A 15,858-nucleotide genomic window follows, 5' to 3' on the forward strand; every position below is an offset into this window, starting at 1 on the left:
TCCTTTATCAAACTTGGCGAGCCGATATTCTGCCAGTGGCCCCTTTCTGTGCGCTAACACCAATCGTCCTTGAACAATTGCTTAGAGCGACAGCCCATATGGCAGCTCTTCTTCTTTTCCCCCAACAATATTTGGAGGGTCTGGAAACAAACCGTGGATGACTGACGACCGCGCAAAAGTGGACTTGATGGTATTGTACCCAGACCCAGTACCTGCATGGTCAGGGCGCAGGGGTGTAGGAAAATTATTTGCCGGCCATCAGACGGATGGTTGTTGCAGAGCTATTTGCTTTCCTCTCCACTACCGTAGCCAGGGTCTGCCTCAAGGGACCCCCACTAGACTTGATTAGGCCGCCCAGCTTTAAATTATCTGCTGCATATCCCACGTCGCTTGCCAGGTCAGAGACACGCTTAAACTGCAGTAAATCATGATAATTTCCCTGTCTGCTCTCAAGACGTTGCTTTCCATTCAAGATGATTTGAGTCCGTCTGGTTTTCTTCAAGTTTTCATTGCACACGGATCGGCCTCGACCTAAAACCTCTCCAGCCGACGCTTGCTCACCGCCTTCGGCAGAACCCGCCCATTGCCCGCCGCTTCCATCCAAGCTCTCTATCGCGCGGAGACGCGATAATTGGGGGTGGCGCACCTCAGTTCATCTACTTGACTGTGTCTGGTTAATGCAACTTTGGGTTTATGGGGCCTATTGTGAAATCCTACTGAGAATTCCACCTTGCGACAGACGACCTCCATCTATATGACAAACCAGGTGCTTCGAGATACTTTTCATCATACAATTTATCGTATATTATTATCAGGAGGGTAGTTCAGAATGCCCTCCATTCTTTCAAAGGTGTTCAAAAGCAAAGATGGCACAGGAGCACCATCCAGGCCGAAGAAGGCTACCAATGGTGTACCGCCAGTTACTCCTCCGCCAAAGCCAAAGTGGGAAGATGCGTGGCTCAGGAAGCAGGTGGAGCCAGAGGAAGTGCAAGAACTGATTAGAGAGTGCACGAATGAATTGAAAGCAAGAGGTGAGTACTGGACAGTGGACGACAGTTTGCGGTAAGCTAAAACAATCTAATCTTCCCTTTTCAGCTATCGACATGCCCTTCCTTCTTCTTCCTTTTCGACCCAACACAGACCCCAGTGGCGCCAAAAACTTCATTCGAAACTACTTCAAATCGAGTATCAACAAGAATGCACCAGTGCTTCGTGGAGAATCACTTCAGCAGGAGCTACGATTAACGGAGCCAATCGTGAGTATTTACCGTCAAGCCAATAATAAAATATGTATTCTAAGGTGTACAGGTGATCTGCAGTGTGTTGAAGTGGTGCTGGAGTAGAATCCCAGGGGGTGTGGTTACTTGGGAGGCATATGAACTTTTTCGCATCGGCGAGCAAGGTAATGGATTTTCTCAGTATTACCAGTAAAACGAAAACTAAATCTCTTTCCAGACTCCGACTGGGCCCGAGACGCTTTTGCAACCTTTATTCCCCTTAGTGTTGACACTGACGCCCGAGCCAAGATTGTCTTCGACTTTTTCGATCTCATGGCTGCTACGGCAGCTCATGCGAAATGGAATGGGCTGAGTGGTCGCAAACTCGCTCGCTTGGCTGGATGGTGGGCCTTTGAGCACACGGACCTTCAAGAAGGATTTGACGGTGGTTATAGGTCCTGGCAAAGGTATAGAATCCTTTGAGAAGCTGATCATTCCATCACACGCTAATAGAGTCTCTCAGTGCTGCTGATGCCACGAGCCATCTCTTTTTTGCATATCTTCGATCGTTGTCTCCGGACTCAGTTAGAGGCATCAATGGAATATCGGCATTGCCTTTATCGCTGCAAAACCTTCTCGAGACGACCGAATATCCTCCACAGTCCGCTCCGCATGTTCAGGAGCCGATACCGAAATTGGTCATGATTGTAGACTCCGTCTCCCCTACCCCATTTTCTCTTCTGCGCCGCGCTAGAAATTTCGAGTTTCGAGATGAAGATGAAGCCTTGCACCAATTTTCAGAATATGATGACCCAGTGCAGGCCTTGACTGAAGAGTGCCGCAGGGTTCTAAGAGCTATCTCATCGACAAACCAGTCTGACATTTCGAGTCCAAAGGATGCCATCAGCTCGCCAGATGCGTCTTGGTCTCGTTTTGAGGACATTGGCTTTTCAGGTCTTTTAGACGACCCGAAATCAGCAGGCGATTCAGAACGCTCAGCAATTTCCAGCCGACATCGTTCACCGGAGGGCTTGAGAAGCGCTCCTCAGTCTCGTTCGCACGGTCGTGGCGGTCGCCCAACCACTCCATCCTGGGCCGATTTCCTCTCTTCTGGGTTCGGAGATGAGGCCAACAGTCGAACTGCTGTGCCGCTACTGCTTCCGCCTGACAAGATTCTTCCTCCCATCGATACCTCAACCAGCTCCACTCTCAATTCAACCCGACTAGAAGAGGATCTGTATCAGGAACCTGGTGAACTTGCGAGCGTCAATAAGCTCAATCTTGACGACTCTTTTTGGTGGGTATGGATGACGAGTCTGGCAGACGAGGAGACGACAGAGCGAAAATCAGTGTTTGGACGTTGTGCGCTCATCGAGACGGACATTGCGGGGGCAAGATGGCTTGTGATTGAGGAAAAAGTCAAAGGAGCAGCACCTGTGGAAGAAGAAGGCGCTTATATTGTTGAGAAAAAGGGCCGTTTTGGGTTCACCAAGCGTGGAAAATCCGCTCAAAGTAAATCAAAGAGTCGAAAGGCGTCGGCGCCCACTATGCCGGAGCCCTACAATCGTACAAACGCAAGCACCCCACAAAGCCGAACAAACATTGCACCGGACCAGCATGCTCGAATCCACGCTGCGGCAGCAGCTTTGCAACAAAGGCAGCGGCAGAATGGGCTGGAGCTGACGGATTCAAGGGACACAAGGCGCACGAGAAAGGGCGATGGAGTGTCCATGAAGACAAGTAGTATTTTCACTTTGCAGCCGTTGATCATGAGTGAAGCTGCCGACGCGATGAAGTGGACTAATAGATTTGATAAAGAGGCCTTACGCGCCGCGTACCTCGGCGATAATTATCATGGACGGGGATACTCCACTCACGTTATTGGCAGGCAGGATGGTCTCGCACGAGTGGCTTCCAGCACGGCTGACACAGTATCAGTTTGGACGAGGAAGGACGAACGAGACCTGCCGGCTTTGCCTCCGGAAGAAGAGGATTCCCACGCGCCGACTGAAACACCGATCAGTTCTGTCCCTGCCGTCGAGCCCGCCAATGAGGGATTATCTAAAGAAGATTCAAATCTTCCATCTTCGCTACCGTCAAGTCGTCGTGAGTCGCCAGAAAAGCAAGCGCGTGCGCCCGAGGCGATTGATCCCCCTACGAAAAAGGGTAGTGACCCCAACCTCCCTGTCAATGGTGCTTTGCAAGCGCCAGCGCAATCCTCAGATACCAGGGACACCAATAACTCACTAGAGAAGAAAATTCGCCAAAACAAGCTCAAAAAGAGCCATCACGGCGGCGGTGGATTGAAGAAAGTTTTCGGAAAAAAGAAGCCCGAAGCAAAGGACAAACAAACTGGGCGTACGCCTGATACCCGATTTCCAGTGCAATCCTCTGAGCAGGTCAAATTGGGACGCCGGCTTTCTGCTCTTGGGAAGCACTCCGCCGGGTCTTCGCCATCTGTTGCTACCTCTGATGCTGCCACTAATGAGCCGCTTGAGCGGCCTGCTGAGCCTTCGCCGGCAGCCGAACCTAGGGCTAACCCCACGGATGAATCTTTGGTTGCTGCTCCTACCGCTGCCACAGAGCCTGAGCTTGGACCCGTTCCCTCGCAAGATTACCAGGCCAGCCTCTCTGGGGTAGACTCGGAAGAGACTCACAGCAATAGCCAGGAGCGCCCAACTGCGAATTTCACCGAAGGCCCTCTGCAGGATGTACCTGCTTTTATTCCCGATGAAACGCCTGCTTCCGAAAAAGAGCCTGAATACGAGTTTGTGACGCCGAGTGAGCAAGGACCTCCACAAGCCAGTATTTCAGAAATCTCCCACGAGGACCTCAGCCAACAGGCCTCGTCTGCACAAGATCGCTGGGCTCAAATCAGAAAGAACGCCGCGGAGCGTGCGGCGAGACAGAGCGAAGATCAATCCAGACCGAGCAACAGCGCCCGAACGGATGAGGATGAAACTAGTGGAGAAGAAAGTAGGTTCTCATTATCATCACGCTTGAGATATCCACTAAACGAATTATAGCTATTGAATCTCGAGTGGCCCGAATCAAAGCTCGTGTAGCAGAGCTCACGGGTAACATGGATCCCTACGAAATCCCAAGACGTTAATGTTGGCTAGCTACTTAGGATTCAAATTTCCTTTGAGGTTCAACCCTTGCCTTCAGTCGCTCTTTAGCTTGGAAATCTTCGCCGACCGTTGCTCGGAATTTATCATGATGATTGTGTCATTTGCCTAAAGCAATATCAAGCGCAATTACTCAAGAGTTTTTGATGCTTCAGATTGTTTGCGCTCCTTCCTTTTATCGCCGATACCTTATCAGCTTGCTTTCCATTGTTTCCGCAATTTTTCTATCCCATAATTTTCAATTTCGTTCTCTACTGTTTATTTCCGGCCAAGTTTGCCACGAGTTGAAGATACCAGGTCGCTTGAAATTGTATTCTCCATTTCGTTCTCTTTCCGTCAGACTTATTCTTCTTCGTTCATGTTAATTACCCCCTATATCGGCAGCCAATCTGGCTCGTATTTTCACCCTAATGTATACTCTTTGCTTCTTCTTTGCTTCTTCTACCCATTGTTTTCTGAGACAGGGCGATTCAGGTCTTGATGCGGTTATCTTGCGGTCAGAGGATACCAGGACATTTGGAAGATGAGAGTCAATGCCTTGCTATCACCGTTTTGCTAGAATTCTGCTCCCTTGGCTTTTGTGTCGCTGATATTGCGTCTATTTTGTCTCGTCGCAACTCGGTTTTATAATTGGAGCGGATAAAAACCAGCGCAAGCCATGTAAAGAAGTAATACCTTTTTCTTCAATTTAGCGTGGATATTTAATGTTAATTTTTGATTTTGTTCTGTGTTGATAGAGAAGACTATGAGAGCCTTGCATTGTGTGATTTGATCTAGGGCAAGGTTTGACAGTGCACAGGCTTTGGCAACCACCTCGTTTACTATCAGTTATACGTCATCTCTCATTTCTAAGACTTCGAAAGGGCAGCCATTGGGGCACTGTGTTATATGGGTGACTGCATTAGCCACAGGCAAAACATTCTTTTGCCACAGCACTTGGAGGAGCTGTGCTTTTGACACCAAGACGAACAAAGCAGCACTTTGTGCGAAACACCAGCGGTGATAGCAAAAGACAGTCTGTGCTGAAAGGGAGTTTCCAGTCAATTTGTCCCTGGTACTCCAGCGTTGGGCTCGGAGGAGAGGTACGAAGAATGGAGTAAGGATGATATTGCTGGTATGTAGAGCTCGGCATAGTGAGCCTGTTTGGAGTTGCGTGTTATTGGGCACACGTGGTTGAAATAAGCTCAAAGATGCTTAGTTCTGTCTCGGCTTGACGAGTCCGTCGTGAATAATATAGTAGACTACTGTACTATCGTCTTCGACTGTCGCGAGGAGGATGCGCTTCAGATTTCGTTCGATTTGGGACTGTTTTTGAGCTTCGGTTTGGCTTGGAGTATTGTTTTGCGCTGTCTGGCTATGTTGGTCCTCCTCCACTCGCTCACCCTCAGTCTCGTTGGCATTTTCTTGATCGTGGCTGGATCCCTCCTCGGGTGCGTTTTGTTCCTTTCTCTTTTCGGCCGCCAGCGACTCGTCCAACTGTTCATCCGCCGTCTCAGCGCTTGGCGGCACCTTGGTGATCGCACCGAATACCTCGGCAAGTCTTCGAAGTGTCCATTTCTCCTTCAGGTGTGCCGGCAGCACCCACATGCGTTCAGGCTGGACATCCTTTTCGTTGATACCAGCTTTGATCAGTTCGATTTGTTCGTCCGGGTGAATGTATAGCTTCTGCGCAGGTACACCAGAGATCATAGGCCGCGGTAAGGGCGCATTTGGTGTTACGGGGGAGTGTGTGTGGAGTGTGAGAGAAGTCCAATTGTGTTGATGCTCGAGATTATGCTGGACTTGAAGCGCCAGGTGGGTAAGATATGGTGGGTGTAAATCCGTCGTAGAGCTGGGGGATGAGAGGATCTCGGACAAGGTGGAGCGCGGAGGGAGAGAAGACGTCGCCATTGTGAAGTTTTGGCCTCTGCAGTTTGTCTTATGGAGGCCAATTGCGGAAAGTAAAGTATCTGCCTTCTTGTAACGGCGTCAGAGGAGGTCCGTGTTTTTGGTGTTTTGGAACGGAAAAAGTTCAGAAGGTCGGAAAAGTTCGAAGGCGCAAAGTCCGATCTGGGGAAGCCGAAAACAGAGAGAAATGATCCGTGGGGCTTTGATCGCTTCCGGGAGGTAGAAGTACTATTCAGTATGTTTACTGTATTTGGGCTGCTATCGGTCTAATCTTTCGCTGGTTATTTTGGTGATAAGGTACTTAGCTAAACTCTTAGAGTACTTTGAGCAAGCCACAGTGGGCCCATTTGTCCCACTTCCCACCAGGGGGCAGGAATCATGTCCGAAGCTCACCTTCACCGCCGGCAATATCCAACGATAATTCCAGCACTCCGTATCTGTGGGATGAAGGCCTTGAAGGGGCTTCCTACTTGGAGGAGCTACTTGGATTTAACTTAAAAGCATTCATTATCATATAATTCTAGTCTGTGCGTGTCTTTCCGTGCAGGCAGTGTCGATCCATTCTACGGCGGACCTCACTCCATAATGCCCCAGCATGAGATCGATGCGGGTGACGATTCCCCGAAGAATCAGCAGCATCCGATTGCAACACATCTAGAGATCAATCGTGATACGGATCAAGGCGATACAGAGACGAATGTGACAGCCACACAAGCTCCTTCAGCGGCTTTGGACAGGGATGAATTTGGTCTTCCCCTTCTACCTTCTCACAGCTCTCTCTCGGCCAGGAAAGACCAAGATACGGATAGTCGGTCCAATCATCATGATGCCAAGCCGGAGATTGAAGAGGGAAACATCACAACAGATGTTGTCAATGAGACGAATATAACGGAGGGATCTAGCAATGTGCAGGAAGAAAACCCAGAGAGGAAGAATGCTGCTACGAATTCGGAAGCATTTTCCCAAACGGAGGTGGGCGGAAAGCTCGAAACACCCAAGGAGGAACACACATATCCCAGTGATTCGACTCCTCCAGACTACACGCACGCCCCTGCCGAGATCCTGCCGACAAAGACAACCGACACTTTTCGAGAACAAGTTCCCGAAGCCTCGGAAGTGGAGATTAGGCCAGAGGAAAAGCAAGAGGAAAAGCAAAAGGATGACCAAGCCCACGATGATACAAATATTGAGGTTCCAGGTCATAGTCATAAAGCTAGCACAGGCCATGTATCGGAATGGTCTCATCAGCAGGTCGCTGCATCTCACGAACCAGAAGAGAAATATAATATAGACGAGGATGACTGGCAAGAAATGCCCGCTTACGCGCCATACGATATCTACAATGATGATGGGAAACTCATTGCCAAAGAGGCGGCGGAGTCTGACAATGAAGGCAATTACGGCCCTGGTGGCAGAGGGTACACGCGCGTGCAGATAGATGAGGACGCAAAATCGACTACCAGCATGGACGAAAATACGAAATATCTCTTTAAGGAAAATGGCACCAACGTGGCAGATGAAGATGAAGACTTACGAGATGCTCTGTCTCAGATGCAGGTCACAAAAGATTTGCTTACAGAAGGACAGAAGATTGCATATGTTGGACTGACCAGACTTGCAATGATTGAGATGGTTAAAGAGCTCGAAGCAATGCCGCAAAGAAAGTCTACAAAATCAGAACTGGTTATTGCCACTGAGTCGATCAAAATGTGGAGTCAAAAGATGACTCTACGGCTATACACACACATGGATATCAGCTCTGAAGGTACGGCTCCCCTTTGTTTTAGCCAACATCTGCATCTTCGAAAAATACTAAGCTGTAATTCTAGAGCAAATCATGATCGAACAGTTGGCAGAGCACGGGGTTGTTGCAGCGGATCTCACGCCCACGCTTCTGCAAAACTCACGTGTAAAGAATCCCATGGCTGAAAAAATCCCGTCAAAACCTCCGTCAAGCGTGTCACCCAGACCGTCTAGTACTGAGCTGGAGCGCAAATCCTCCACTCCGTCATCCTACTTTGAAGGGTATTCTGAGACTCCTCCTCCACCTCCATACCAAGAGCACGAGGGAGATGACCTGCCAGAAGTCCGGACCCCTAACCAGCTGCCCTCGACAAAGAATATCGACATTGACCTCCGCTGGACCGTTCTTTGCGATCTTTTCCTGGTTTTGATCTCCGATTCAATCTACGACTCGCGTTCTCGTGTCCTTCTCGAGCGGGTTGGCAATTACTTGAGTATTCCTTGGATAGATATCTGCAGATTTGAGAAACGAGTCACCGATGCGCTAGAAATGGAAGAAGCGGCAGCTGCGCAGAAGGAAAATTGGACCGAGGAAGAGCATATGGCAGCGCGCAAGAAAGCTGGAATGAAGCGACGAATGGTCATGATGGGTCTTGCCACTGTAGGAGGTGGTCTCGTAATCGGCCTCTCTGCTGGTCTTCTGGCTCCGGTCATTGGTGCTGGACTTGCCGCCGGTTTCACGACCATTGGTGTTGCCGGTACCGGTACCTTTCTTGCCGGTACAGGCGGCGCAGCTCTCATTACCACGACTGCCGCCTTGTCAGGTGGTGCCATTGCCGTCAGAGCATCCCATAGAAGAATGGGGGCTGTCAAGACATTCGAATACCGGCCACTGCACAACAACAAGCGCGTTAATCTAATAATAACGGTCGCTGGATGGATGAATGGAAAGGTTGACGATGTCAGATTACCCTATAGTACGGTGGACCCCATCATGGGTGATCTCTATTCGGTTTTGTGGGAACCGGAGATGCTTCAGAGCATGGGTGATACTATAAATATTTTAGCCACGGAGGTAAGCCCGTCCGCACATATTACTTTCAAAATCTGATCGTTCGCTGACTGGACTGCAAGGCTCTCACGCAAGGATTGCAACAAGTGCTGGGCAGCACCGTCTTGGTTGCTCTTATGGCTTCGTTGCAGCTCCCCATTGTTTTGACCAAGCTGTCGTATCTCATTGATAATCCATGGACAGTCTCTCTTGACAGAGCCAATGCGGCCGGCCTTATTCTCGCTGACTCGCTCATTGACCGAAACCTCGGCGTTCGTCCTATCACTCTGGTTGGATTCTCATTGGGTGCCAGGGTCATCTTTTCTTGCCTAAGAGAGCTGGCAAGCCGGGGCGCCTACGGCCTGATTCAGAACGTCTATCTCTTTGGCTCGCCAATTGTGGCAAAGAGGGACGAATATCTTCGCGCAAGGGCTATAGTGTCTGGGAGATTCGTCAACGGCTATGCAACAAATGACTGGATTCTGGGTAAGAGCATATCTAATTTTCCGAATGGCAGTGCCTTGATGTCTAACATTTGATAAAAGGCTATCTGTTTCGCGCCACCAGTGGTGGTATAATGCGTGTAGCAGGGTTGGCTCCAGTTCTCGATGTTCCAAGGCTGGAAAATATAGATGTCACGACGATCGTTCCTGGACATATGGCCTATCGTTCTGCTATGCCTCGACTGCTGAGGGAAGTCGGATGGCTTGTCGAAAGTGATGAATTTGCCGAAATTGAAGACCCTGTTAGATACCATTTGCCCCCTTTTTTTCCCCTTGGAGATCATGCTGACCATTTTTTCTTGTCTAGGACCCTGAAAACCATCAAGCTCGGCAACGAGAACTCATTGCAGAAATCGATGAAGCGCGTAAAAAGCTTGACGACAAACCCAGCAAGAAAATATTTGGGCTATTCAATCGCAAAAAGATGGCCGAAAAGAAGGGCTGGGAAACCTATGATGACACCGTCCGAACGGGCGGCGGTGGTTCCACTGCAAGGTCTAGCGCTGAGGGGCAGCATCAAGGTTACGATCCGGTATTATTTGATATCGATGCTATTCGGGCCGAATTGGCCAGCGAGCAAGTTGAAGTGAGACAACTTGAATCGACTTTACCACCTATGAAGCTCGATCTTAGTCCACCAAAGGCTGCTAGCACTGGCTTGCCGTCTCGGCCAGTTTCAGGTCTCAAGGAGTCAATGAGCTATGACTCAGGCCTAGCACAACGCTCGAGATCCGAAGCTGCGTCACCTCTACCTCCCTTGCCTCCAACGTTTAACAGCAGTCCCGGTGGGACCACTGAAGCTGCCTCAGCAAGTCAAGACAGTCACCGCATTTTGAAGGAGTCGTATTTTGACTATGACGATGATAACTTTCTCCATGGAGAAAGTAGCAACATACAAATGTCGTTTGAGCCTCCGGCCGGGGGTAGTTCAAATCCATCTCCGCTGTCTAGGTCTACTACCACCACTACTCTGCCGACTTTTTCGGACGTGTCATCTCAGCCGCCGCTTAGACCAGAATTACGATCATCAGTGACGATGCCGGCGACGTTTGGTGTTGCAGAACAAGACGCGTGGGCCGACGATGAGCACGACGAATTTGGCCATGAAAAGGAAATTCAACTCAGCTTTGAATAAATACCTGGCTTGATATTTATTTTTCCGTTACAGAATTTATACACAAATGGCACTAGAGAAGATTTGGGGCATTGTCAGGCTTTTCTCGAACATGTTATGGCGTGTTTTTCTTTCCCCTTGCATTCTCTTATCAATTTTGCTCTGCATCTATTTAGCACTTTATGGTTGCATTACAGGGGCGTTGAGGTGTGGCATCATATTTACCTTTCTGATTACATTTTCCGAACTTTTCTTTTTCACTTTTTTTCCCTTCAAATATCCTTGTTTGTTACATAAAGTGTATGTGCATATCGTCTACACTTGTTCCATTTCCTGTATCTATTTCAAATTTTCAATGCTCGACGTTTGAATTCATTATTTGCATTTCGTTCCGCGCTGAAAGGCACTAAACACAGAATGAAGTTCTAGTTGAATATAACTGTTAGATGATTGGTTAGTTCCAATGTCAATTGTTTGTTTAAATTGATCAGGTAGCATATTAATGATAGCCTTGGTTGATGATTTAAACCAAAGCAAAATGGGTGTTAATCACCGGGTTTAAAAATATCTTTCATATTCTGCATTATTTTCTAACTTTTTTATTCGAGTTAGTTAGATACTTTACAGATTAGGCATCTAGATTTTCTAGGTATATTATTGAGAGATTGTAATTGCTTGGTGTTGATTTATCACACAGGATTTTTTTTTTTTCTCCACGTCATGATAATATGGGTTTGATCTATAAACACATGGCTCTATCGGGCAGCTAAGCTTTTACAAGGGCGTATCTGAACATGACAATTACTATATATCCAAGTACGTTATTATCCAAGTTTTAAAGGAATGCAAAATCGAATCTACTTCTGGATTTATTAATCCCAAATGTAAGCTGTAAACCTTACCTTAAATACCAATTAACGCGAACTCACCTTTCTTCCCTGTTAACGCGTCTCTTTTGGAAAAGTCGCGTATTCTACTCCGTTTGAAGGTACCGGGCAGGCCGGAGAGTGAATCTCGGTTGCGGGGGGAACTCCGAACTCGATGTCAATTTACTCCGTCACCGGGGCTAACACCCAAGTCCTAACACAGCAGCTCAAAACGACTTTTGCTTGTCTTGCTGCCCATGAATGCCCGAGCCTGGAGGGAAAAGATCTGAGATAGGGAAATGGCGGGAAGTGGTCGACCAAAGACGGGGAATGCGACTACGGTCCTGACGAAACGCAATGGACCTGGTAGATCACTTCTTTCGACGTTTCATAATAGATCTGGAGGTGCAACAACGACGGCAACGAAAGAAACGAAATCAATGACAGCGACAGCGACAGCAAGGACAGCGACAGCAAGGACAGCGACAGCAAGGACAGCGGCAGCAACGACAGGAAGGACAGAAAAGACAGAAAAGACAGCGGCAGCAGCAGCATCAGCAGCTCCAGGATCAGCACAGGATGGAGCTCTGGAGCTGGCAAGAGTAGCGGCTCGAAAACGTGGCCCGAGTCCGCCGGTTGACGCTGAGCCTTTGAGCTCCGATGACGAATTGGCGTCCCAGTCGGAGCTCCGTGCAAGGAACAACTCGCAATCGCAAAAGTCCCAAACAGTTTCGGCCAAATTTCATGGGGCGTCAATGCCTCGAGCACAGCGCCAGAGTCCTGGAGTCAATGACGAACCTATGAGTTCGAGCGATGACGAGCTTTCGCAAAGTCAACAACAAGAACAGCAGCAGCAGAAGCGGGAACAACAGGGACAACGGGGACAACGAGGGCGCGGATACCCACAAACACGTGGCCAGCTTACAAGGTCTATAAGACCGCCCCGGTTTGGAGGAAAGTATAGAAGATTCGGCGAGCCCGAGGATTCAGAGGAGGACAAAGCTGGCGAGAACGGAGAAACTACCGTTGCGTCTGAAGGCAAGGCGAATGGAAGCCAATCGTCGTCATCCTCCTCCGCGGCGTCTTCTGGGCTTCCGTCTCAGAAAAGTGGAGGGAAGCGGCCAAGCGCGGCAACAGATGGCGCGGGAGACGAATTAACAGACGAGTATGGATGGATCATATCCTCGCAGTCCTCCGGACGAGCGCGGCAGAAAAGATTGAGGTATTCTGGTTCGGTGTCGAATATTCATACCAAGAGTTCGCAAACAGGCAGAGCCCAAAAATATGGAAAGGAAGGGCGGTCAAAATCTAGAGAACAGTCTACAGGTATTTTTAACCTTTCAGCATTTTACATGCAACACCGTCGTTGTGTATTGTGTGTATGTTTTGAGTGCTGAGGATGGACTGCTTATTTGGATAAACCTAGGTTCCGAGGGAAACTCTTCTGGGGCCTCAAATGGTCAAACGGGTAAGACGAATTGTGCCATTGTCCATTGTGATATAAGTGTTGTTGAAGCTAATAACCTGATTTTTATATAGGGTCAAAACCAAACGATCACAAATTTGTAGATCCATTAGAAAAGCACTACGCTTTACAAAAGCGACTCCAGACGTCCGGAAACGGGGACGAAGAAGATGATAATACTTCGTCAAAGGCCCAGTTCCGCATGCCAAAATATGAACAGCGCCACGAGCCATCCGACACCCCAATAAATAAACCAGAATTCACCATGCCACCGCTTACTGATACTCCGTGGCACAAGTCTCAAATTAGATCCAAGGATTCTCAGCCATCAAACAACTCTCCTAAACTCCCACGCGCTACATTCAAACATTTCGACGTTGATGCTCTAGCTGGGAAGATTCTCACCGACAAAAAGCATACAAAAGATATCGAAAGCCTGTTCCAGGACTCAACAAACTCACCGCCATCATCATCACAACCCAATTCCCAAGCCAACAACAACTACGACTCCTCCGCCGGCGATGCATATCCCTTCTTCTCCCGCAGTTCCTCAATTGCACTAAGTTCTCTCCCCAGTTCCCCTAGCGCAGTATCTTTTGACAACAACGACGACAACGACGACACTCCCCGTCCCAAATACTCTAGAACTTCTCCACCCACGCACCCTCCTAACCATCGCAACACCCGCTCCTCTTCCCCGTCGCCCCGCTGCCCCTTTTGCCGCACCCCCGTCGACACGGCCTTCTGGGAGACCCACGGCGAAGGCATGAACATGGCAAAGTTAAAAAACCAAATGCGCTTCTGCCGAATGCATAAAGAACAGTCCTCCAAACTCGAATGGGCCGCCAAGGGCTACCCCACCATCGACTGGGCCCGCCTCCCTGCCCGTCTGGAGAAATACCATCCCCGCATCCTTGCCGTGCTGGAGAATTCCCAGCCGTCGTATTATCGAAACGTGCTCGAGACAACGATGAAGTCGGGCAAGAACCGCACCCTCGCGCAGAGTATCATGGCGAGTACGTTTCATGAGCTGACGCCGGGGTATTATGGCTCCCGGGGGGCCCGTGTCATGTACGTTTTTCTTTTCCTACTGTTTTCTACTTTTTCTCTTTATTTTTAATTTTATTTTCTGGTCTTCCTCTCTTATCCTGCCTTACTCCCTCATTCTTTTACTTCTTCCCTCTTCTTTTGCTCATATTTATATCTTCATTTTCGTTCCCTCTCTTTTGCTCGTAATTTCATCTTCACATTGTTTTTATTTTCTATTTGTTTCCTTCTTGAGGTAAAATCGTACCATCATCCCACAGGACTCGTATTTATATCTACTCTTCTTACAACCCTACAACCCTATAATTCTACAATCCTATAATCCCACAGTGCAACTAACCAACATCCTCAGGATGGACCACATCATGACGCACTTCGCCCCGCAGATCCGCAAAGCCGTCAGTTCCGACCGCGTCGCGGCCTTTGGCGGCCCCTCGGGCTTCGTCCAGGCCGTCCTCGTGCCCGAGCTCGCCGTCATGTTGGTCAAAGAAGACATGCACATACCTGACCGCCCCAACAACTCCAACTCCAACTCCTATTCCAACTCCAACTCCAACAACAGCTCCAACTCCACCTCTCATTCCAACTTCAACTCCAACTCCCAGTCCAACGACAACGGCGACAGGGACAATGACAAAGACACCAGGGACAACGAAAGTAGTGATGAGCAAGCCCGGCGCATCCTCCGGGAGAGTATCGAGATTGGCGACCTGCTGAACGAAGAGGAAGAAGACCGGGTGCATGCGATTCAATTTGATCATGGCTTTGGAGGGCGGGAAATTATCTCGTGATTCATACCCACTAGTTTCTTCTTTTTGATCCCCTTTTCCCTCCCTCCCTTCTTTCTCCCTCGGTTTTCTAAAAGATTTTTTTTTGTTTTCTCAAAAGGGGCTTGATTTACTTTAGTTTCAGCGAGATGCCCCCATGTAAAAAAATTGCCATTTAACATTTAGATTTTTCTACTACTCTACTAGAAGACTGCATGTACGGAGAGGTACGTGCACATGGCGCGTGTATACTATACCCTATTATCCTCTCCTTTTGACCGTTTCAGCAGGCGTAAATTTATACATTTGGTTTTTTTTTTCCTTTCGGGTCAAGGCGTGTGTGTACCGGCTTGGCAGCTATTATGATTAGGGTAGGATTTAGAATTATGTTAAGGAATGTGATTTTTTTTTCTTGGTCATCTTGATAGCGTAAACACTCGGTCGTATTTAGTTTCAGAGGTCAAAGCAAGTGAATTGGAGATGCGAATCGTCGATACATTCACGTCTGTATTCCTTTGAGCAAATTTGAAGAGCCTTGGTTGATTCATCTATATTCGTATTTTTATTTTAAAACGTCAAGCATGAGTTGATTTGTTCGTATCGCATAATGTCATCTTCTCTTTTTCCCCTCGGGACCAAAGGCGAAGCCGAGTGACAGGTCTGTGAGGCAAAAGAAAAAAAGTGCAAAGCAGGTCTGTCTATGGCAGGCTAAGGAAGCAATGGAATGCAAGGTGGGGGGAAAAATAAATAGAAAAAGGAGGGGGAAAACGGGATATAGATATCGTCGAGATTAGTCTCCTTCTCGTCAGAAAGGAGGCAGGTCAGTGTTGGTAAGACATAGATGTGCTCGTTGCTATTTGTGAGGATCACAATTTACAGCACCGACTTGATGATCTGAGCGCCTTCGAACGAGTCGCCTCCGTCGAGCTTCTGCCAGCCAGAGACAGCACCGGATTCAATGCAGACTATCTTGACGTCAGTGGAAAAGACCTTTTTTTTTTCTTCTTTTTTCTTTTTTTTTTTTTTTTTTTTTTTTTTTTATTATACACATTTGCATGTACAAGAACGAG

General features: G+C 48.4%; 5 protein-coding genes across 5 annotated transcripts in view; 3 read left to right on the forward strand and 2 right to left on the reverse strand.

The window, feature by feature from the left end:
• Positions 1-829: 829 nt before the first annotated feature.
• Positions 830-4,329, forward strand: L228DRAFT_235266 (hypothetical protein; the record flags this gene model as incomplete). Its single annotated transcript, XM_018330704.1, has 6 exons — positions 830-1,031; positions 1,096-1,256; positions 1,309-1,402; positions 1,456-1,684; positions 1,741-4,193; positions 4,244-4,329. 6 exons carry the CDS (start codon positions 830-832, stop codon positions 4,327-4,329), a joined length of 3,225 nt encoding a protein of 1,074 aa, XP_018191716.1.
• Positions 4,330-5,125: 796 nt separating this feature from the next.
• Positions 5,126-6,451, reverse strand: L228DRAFT_6671 (hypothetical protein). The gene has a single exon (XM_018336812.1). It carries the CDS (start codon positions 6,233-6,235, stop codon positions 5,540-5,542), a length of 696 nt encoding a protein of 231 aa, XP_018191717.1. The 5' UTR covers positions 6,236-6,451; the 3' UTR covers positions 5,126-5,539.
• A 193-nt stretch (positions 6,452-6,644) lies between these two features.
• On the forward strand, positions 6,645-11,059 carry L228DRAFT_242587 (DUF726-domain-containing protein). The gene is made up of 5 exons (XM_018331472.1): positions 6,645-7,997; positions 8,062-9,050; positions 9,110-9,512; positions 9,572-9,771; positions 9,837-11,059. Exons 1-5 carry the CDS (start codon positions 6,818-6,820, stop codon positions 10,662-10,664), a joined length of 3,600 nt encoding a protein of 1,199 aa, XP_018191718.1. The 5' UTR covers positions 6,645-6,817; the 3' UTR covers positions 10,665-11,059.
• Positions 11,060-11,631: 572 nt separating this feature from the next.
• L228DRAFT_257646 (hypothetical protein) lies at positions 11,632-15,138 on the forward strand. Its single transcript, XM_018334007.1, has 4 exons — positions 11,632-12,835; positions 12,936-12,977; positions 13,049-14,045; positions 14,374-15,138. The coding sequence occupies exons 1-4, from the start codon at positions 11,809-11,811 to the stop codon at positions 14,810-14,812; spliced, it is 2,505 nt and encodes an 834-aa protein (XP_018191719.1). The 5' UTR covers positions 11,632-11,808; the 3' UTR covers positions 14,813-15,138.
• Positions 15,139-15,222: 84 nt separating this feature from the next.
• Positions 15,223-15,858, reverse strand: part of L228DRAFT_242589 (aldose-1-epimerase) — a 2,091-nt gene continuing 1,455 nt past the window's right edge. The window contains exon 5 of the mRNA XM_018331473.1: positions 15,223-15,753. Coding sequence (XP_018191720.1) covers positions 15,662-15,753 — 92 coding nt within the window. The 3' untranslated portion in view covers positions 15,223-15,661. The remainder of the gene's footprint in view (positions 15,754-15,858) is intronic.

Source organism: Xylona heveae (assembly GCF_001619985.1).
Source record: "Xylona heveae TC161 unplaced genomic scaffold L228scaffold_1, whole genome shotgun sequence".
NCBI classification, from domain to species: Eukaryota; Fungi; Ascomycota; class Xylonomycetes; order Xylonales; family Xylonaceae; genus Xylona; species Xylona heveae.

What these genes read in the sequence shown, in the direction of transcription:
- L228DRAFT_6671 (XM_018336812.1), bottom strand. Translation starts at nt 6,235, where the DNA reads ATGGCGACGTCTTCTCTCCCTCCGCGCTCCACCTTGTCCGAGATCCTC.
- L228DRAFT_242587 (XM_018331472.1), top strand. Translation starts at nt 6,818, where the DNA reads ATGCCCCAGCATGAGATCGATGCGGGTGACGATTCCCCGAAGAATCAG. An exon ending in CATGGATATCAGCTCTGAAG is followed by an intron (nt 7,998 to 8,061) that starts GTACGGCTCCCC and finishes CTGTAATTCTAG; the next exon opens with AGCAAATCATGATCGAACAG. An exon ending in TAAATATTTTAGCCACGGAG is followed by an intron (nt 9,051 to 9,109) that starts GTAAGCCCGTCC and finishes CTGGACTGCAAG; the next exon opens with GCTCTCACGCAAGGATTGCA.
- L228DRAFT_257646 (XM_018334007.1), top strand. Translation starts at nt 11,809, where the DNA reads ATGGCGGGAAGTGGTCGACCAAAGACGGGGAATGCGACTACGGTCCTG. An exon ending in ATCTAGAGAACAGTCTACAG is followed by an intron (nt 12,836 to 12,935) that starts GTATTTTTAACC and finishes GGATAAACCTAG; the next exon opens with GTTCCGAGGGAAACTCTTCT. An exon ending in GGCCTCAAATGGTCAAACGG is followed by an intron (nt 12,978 to 13,048) that starts GTAAGACGAATT and finishes ATTTTTATATAG; the next exon opens with GGTCAAAACCAAACGATCAC.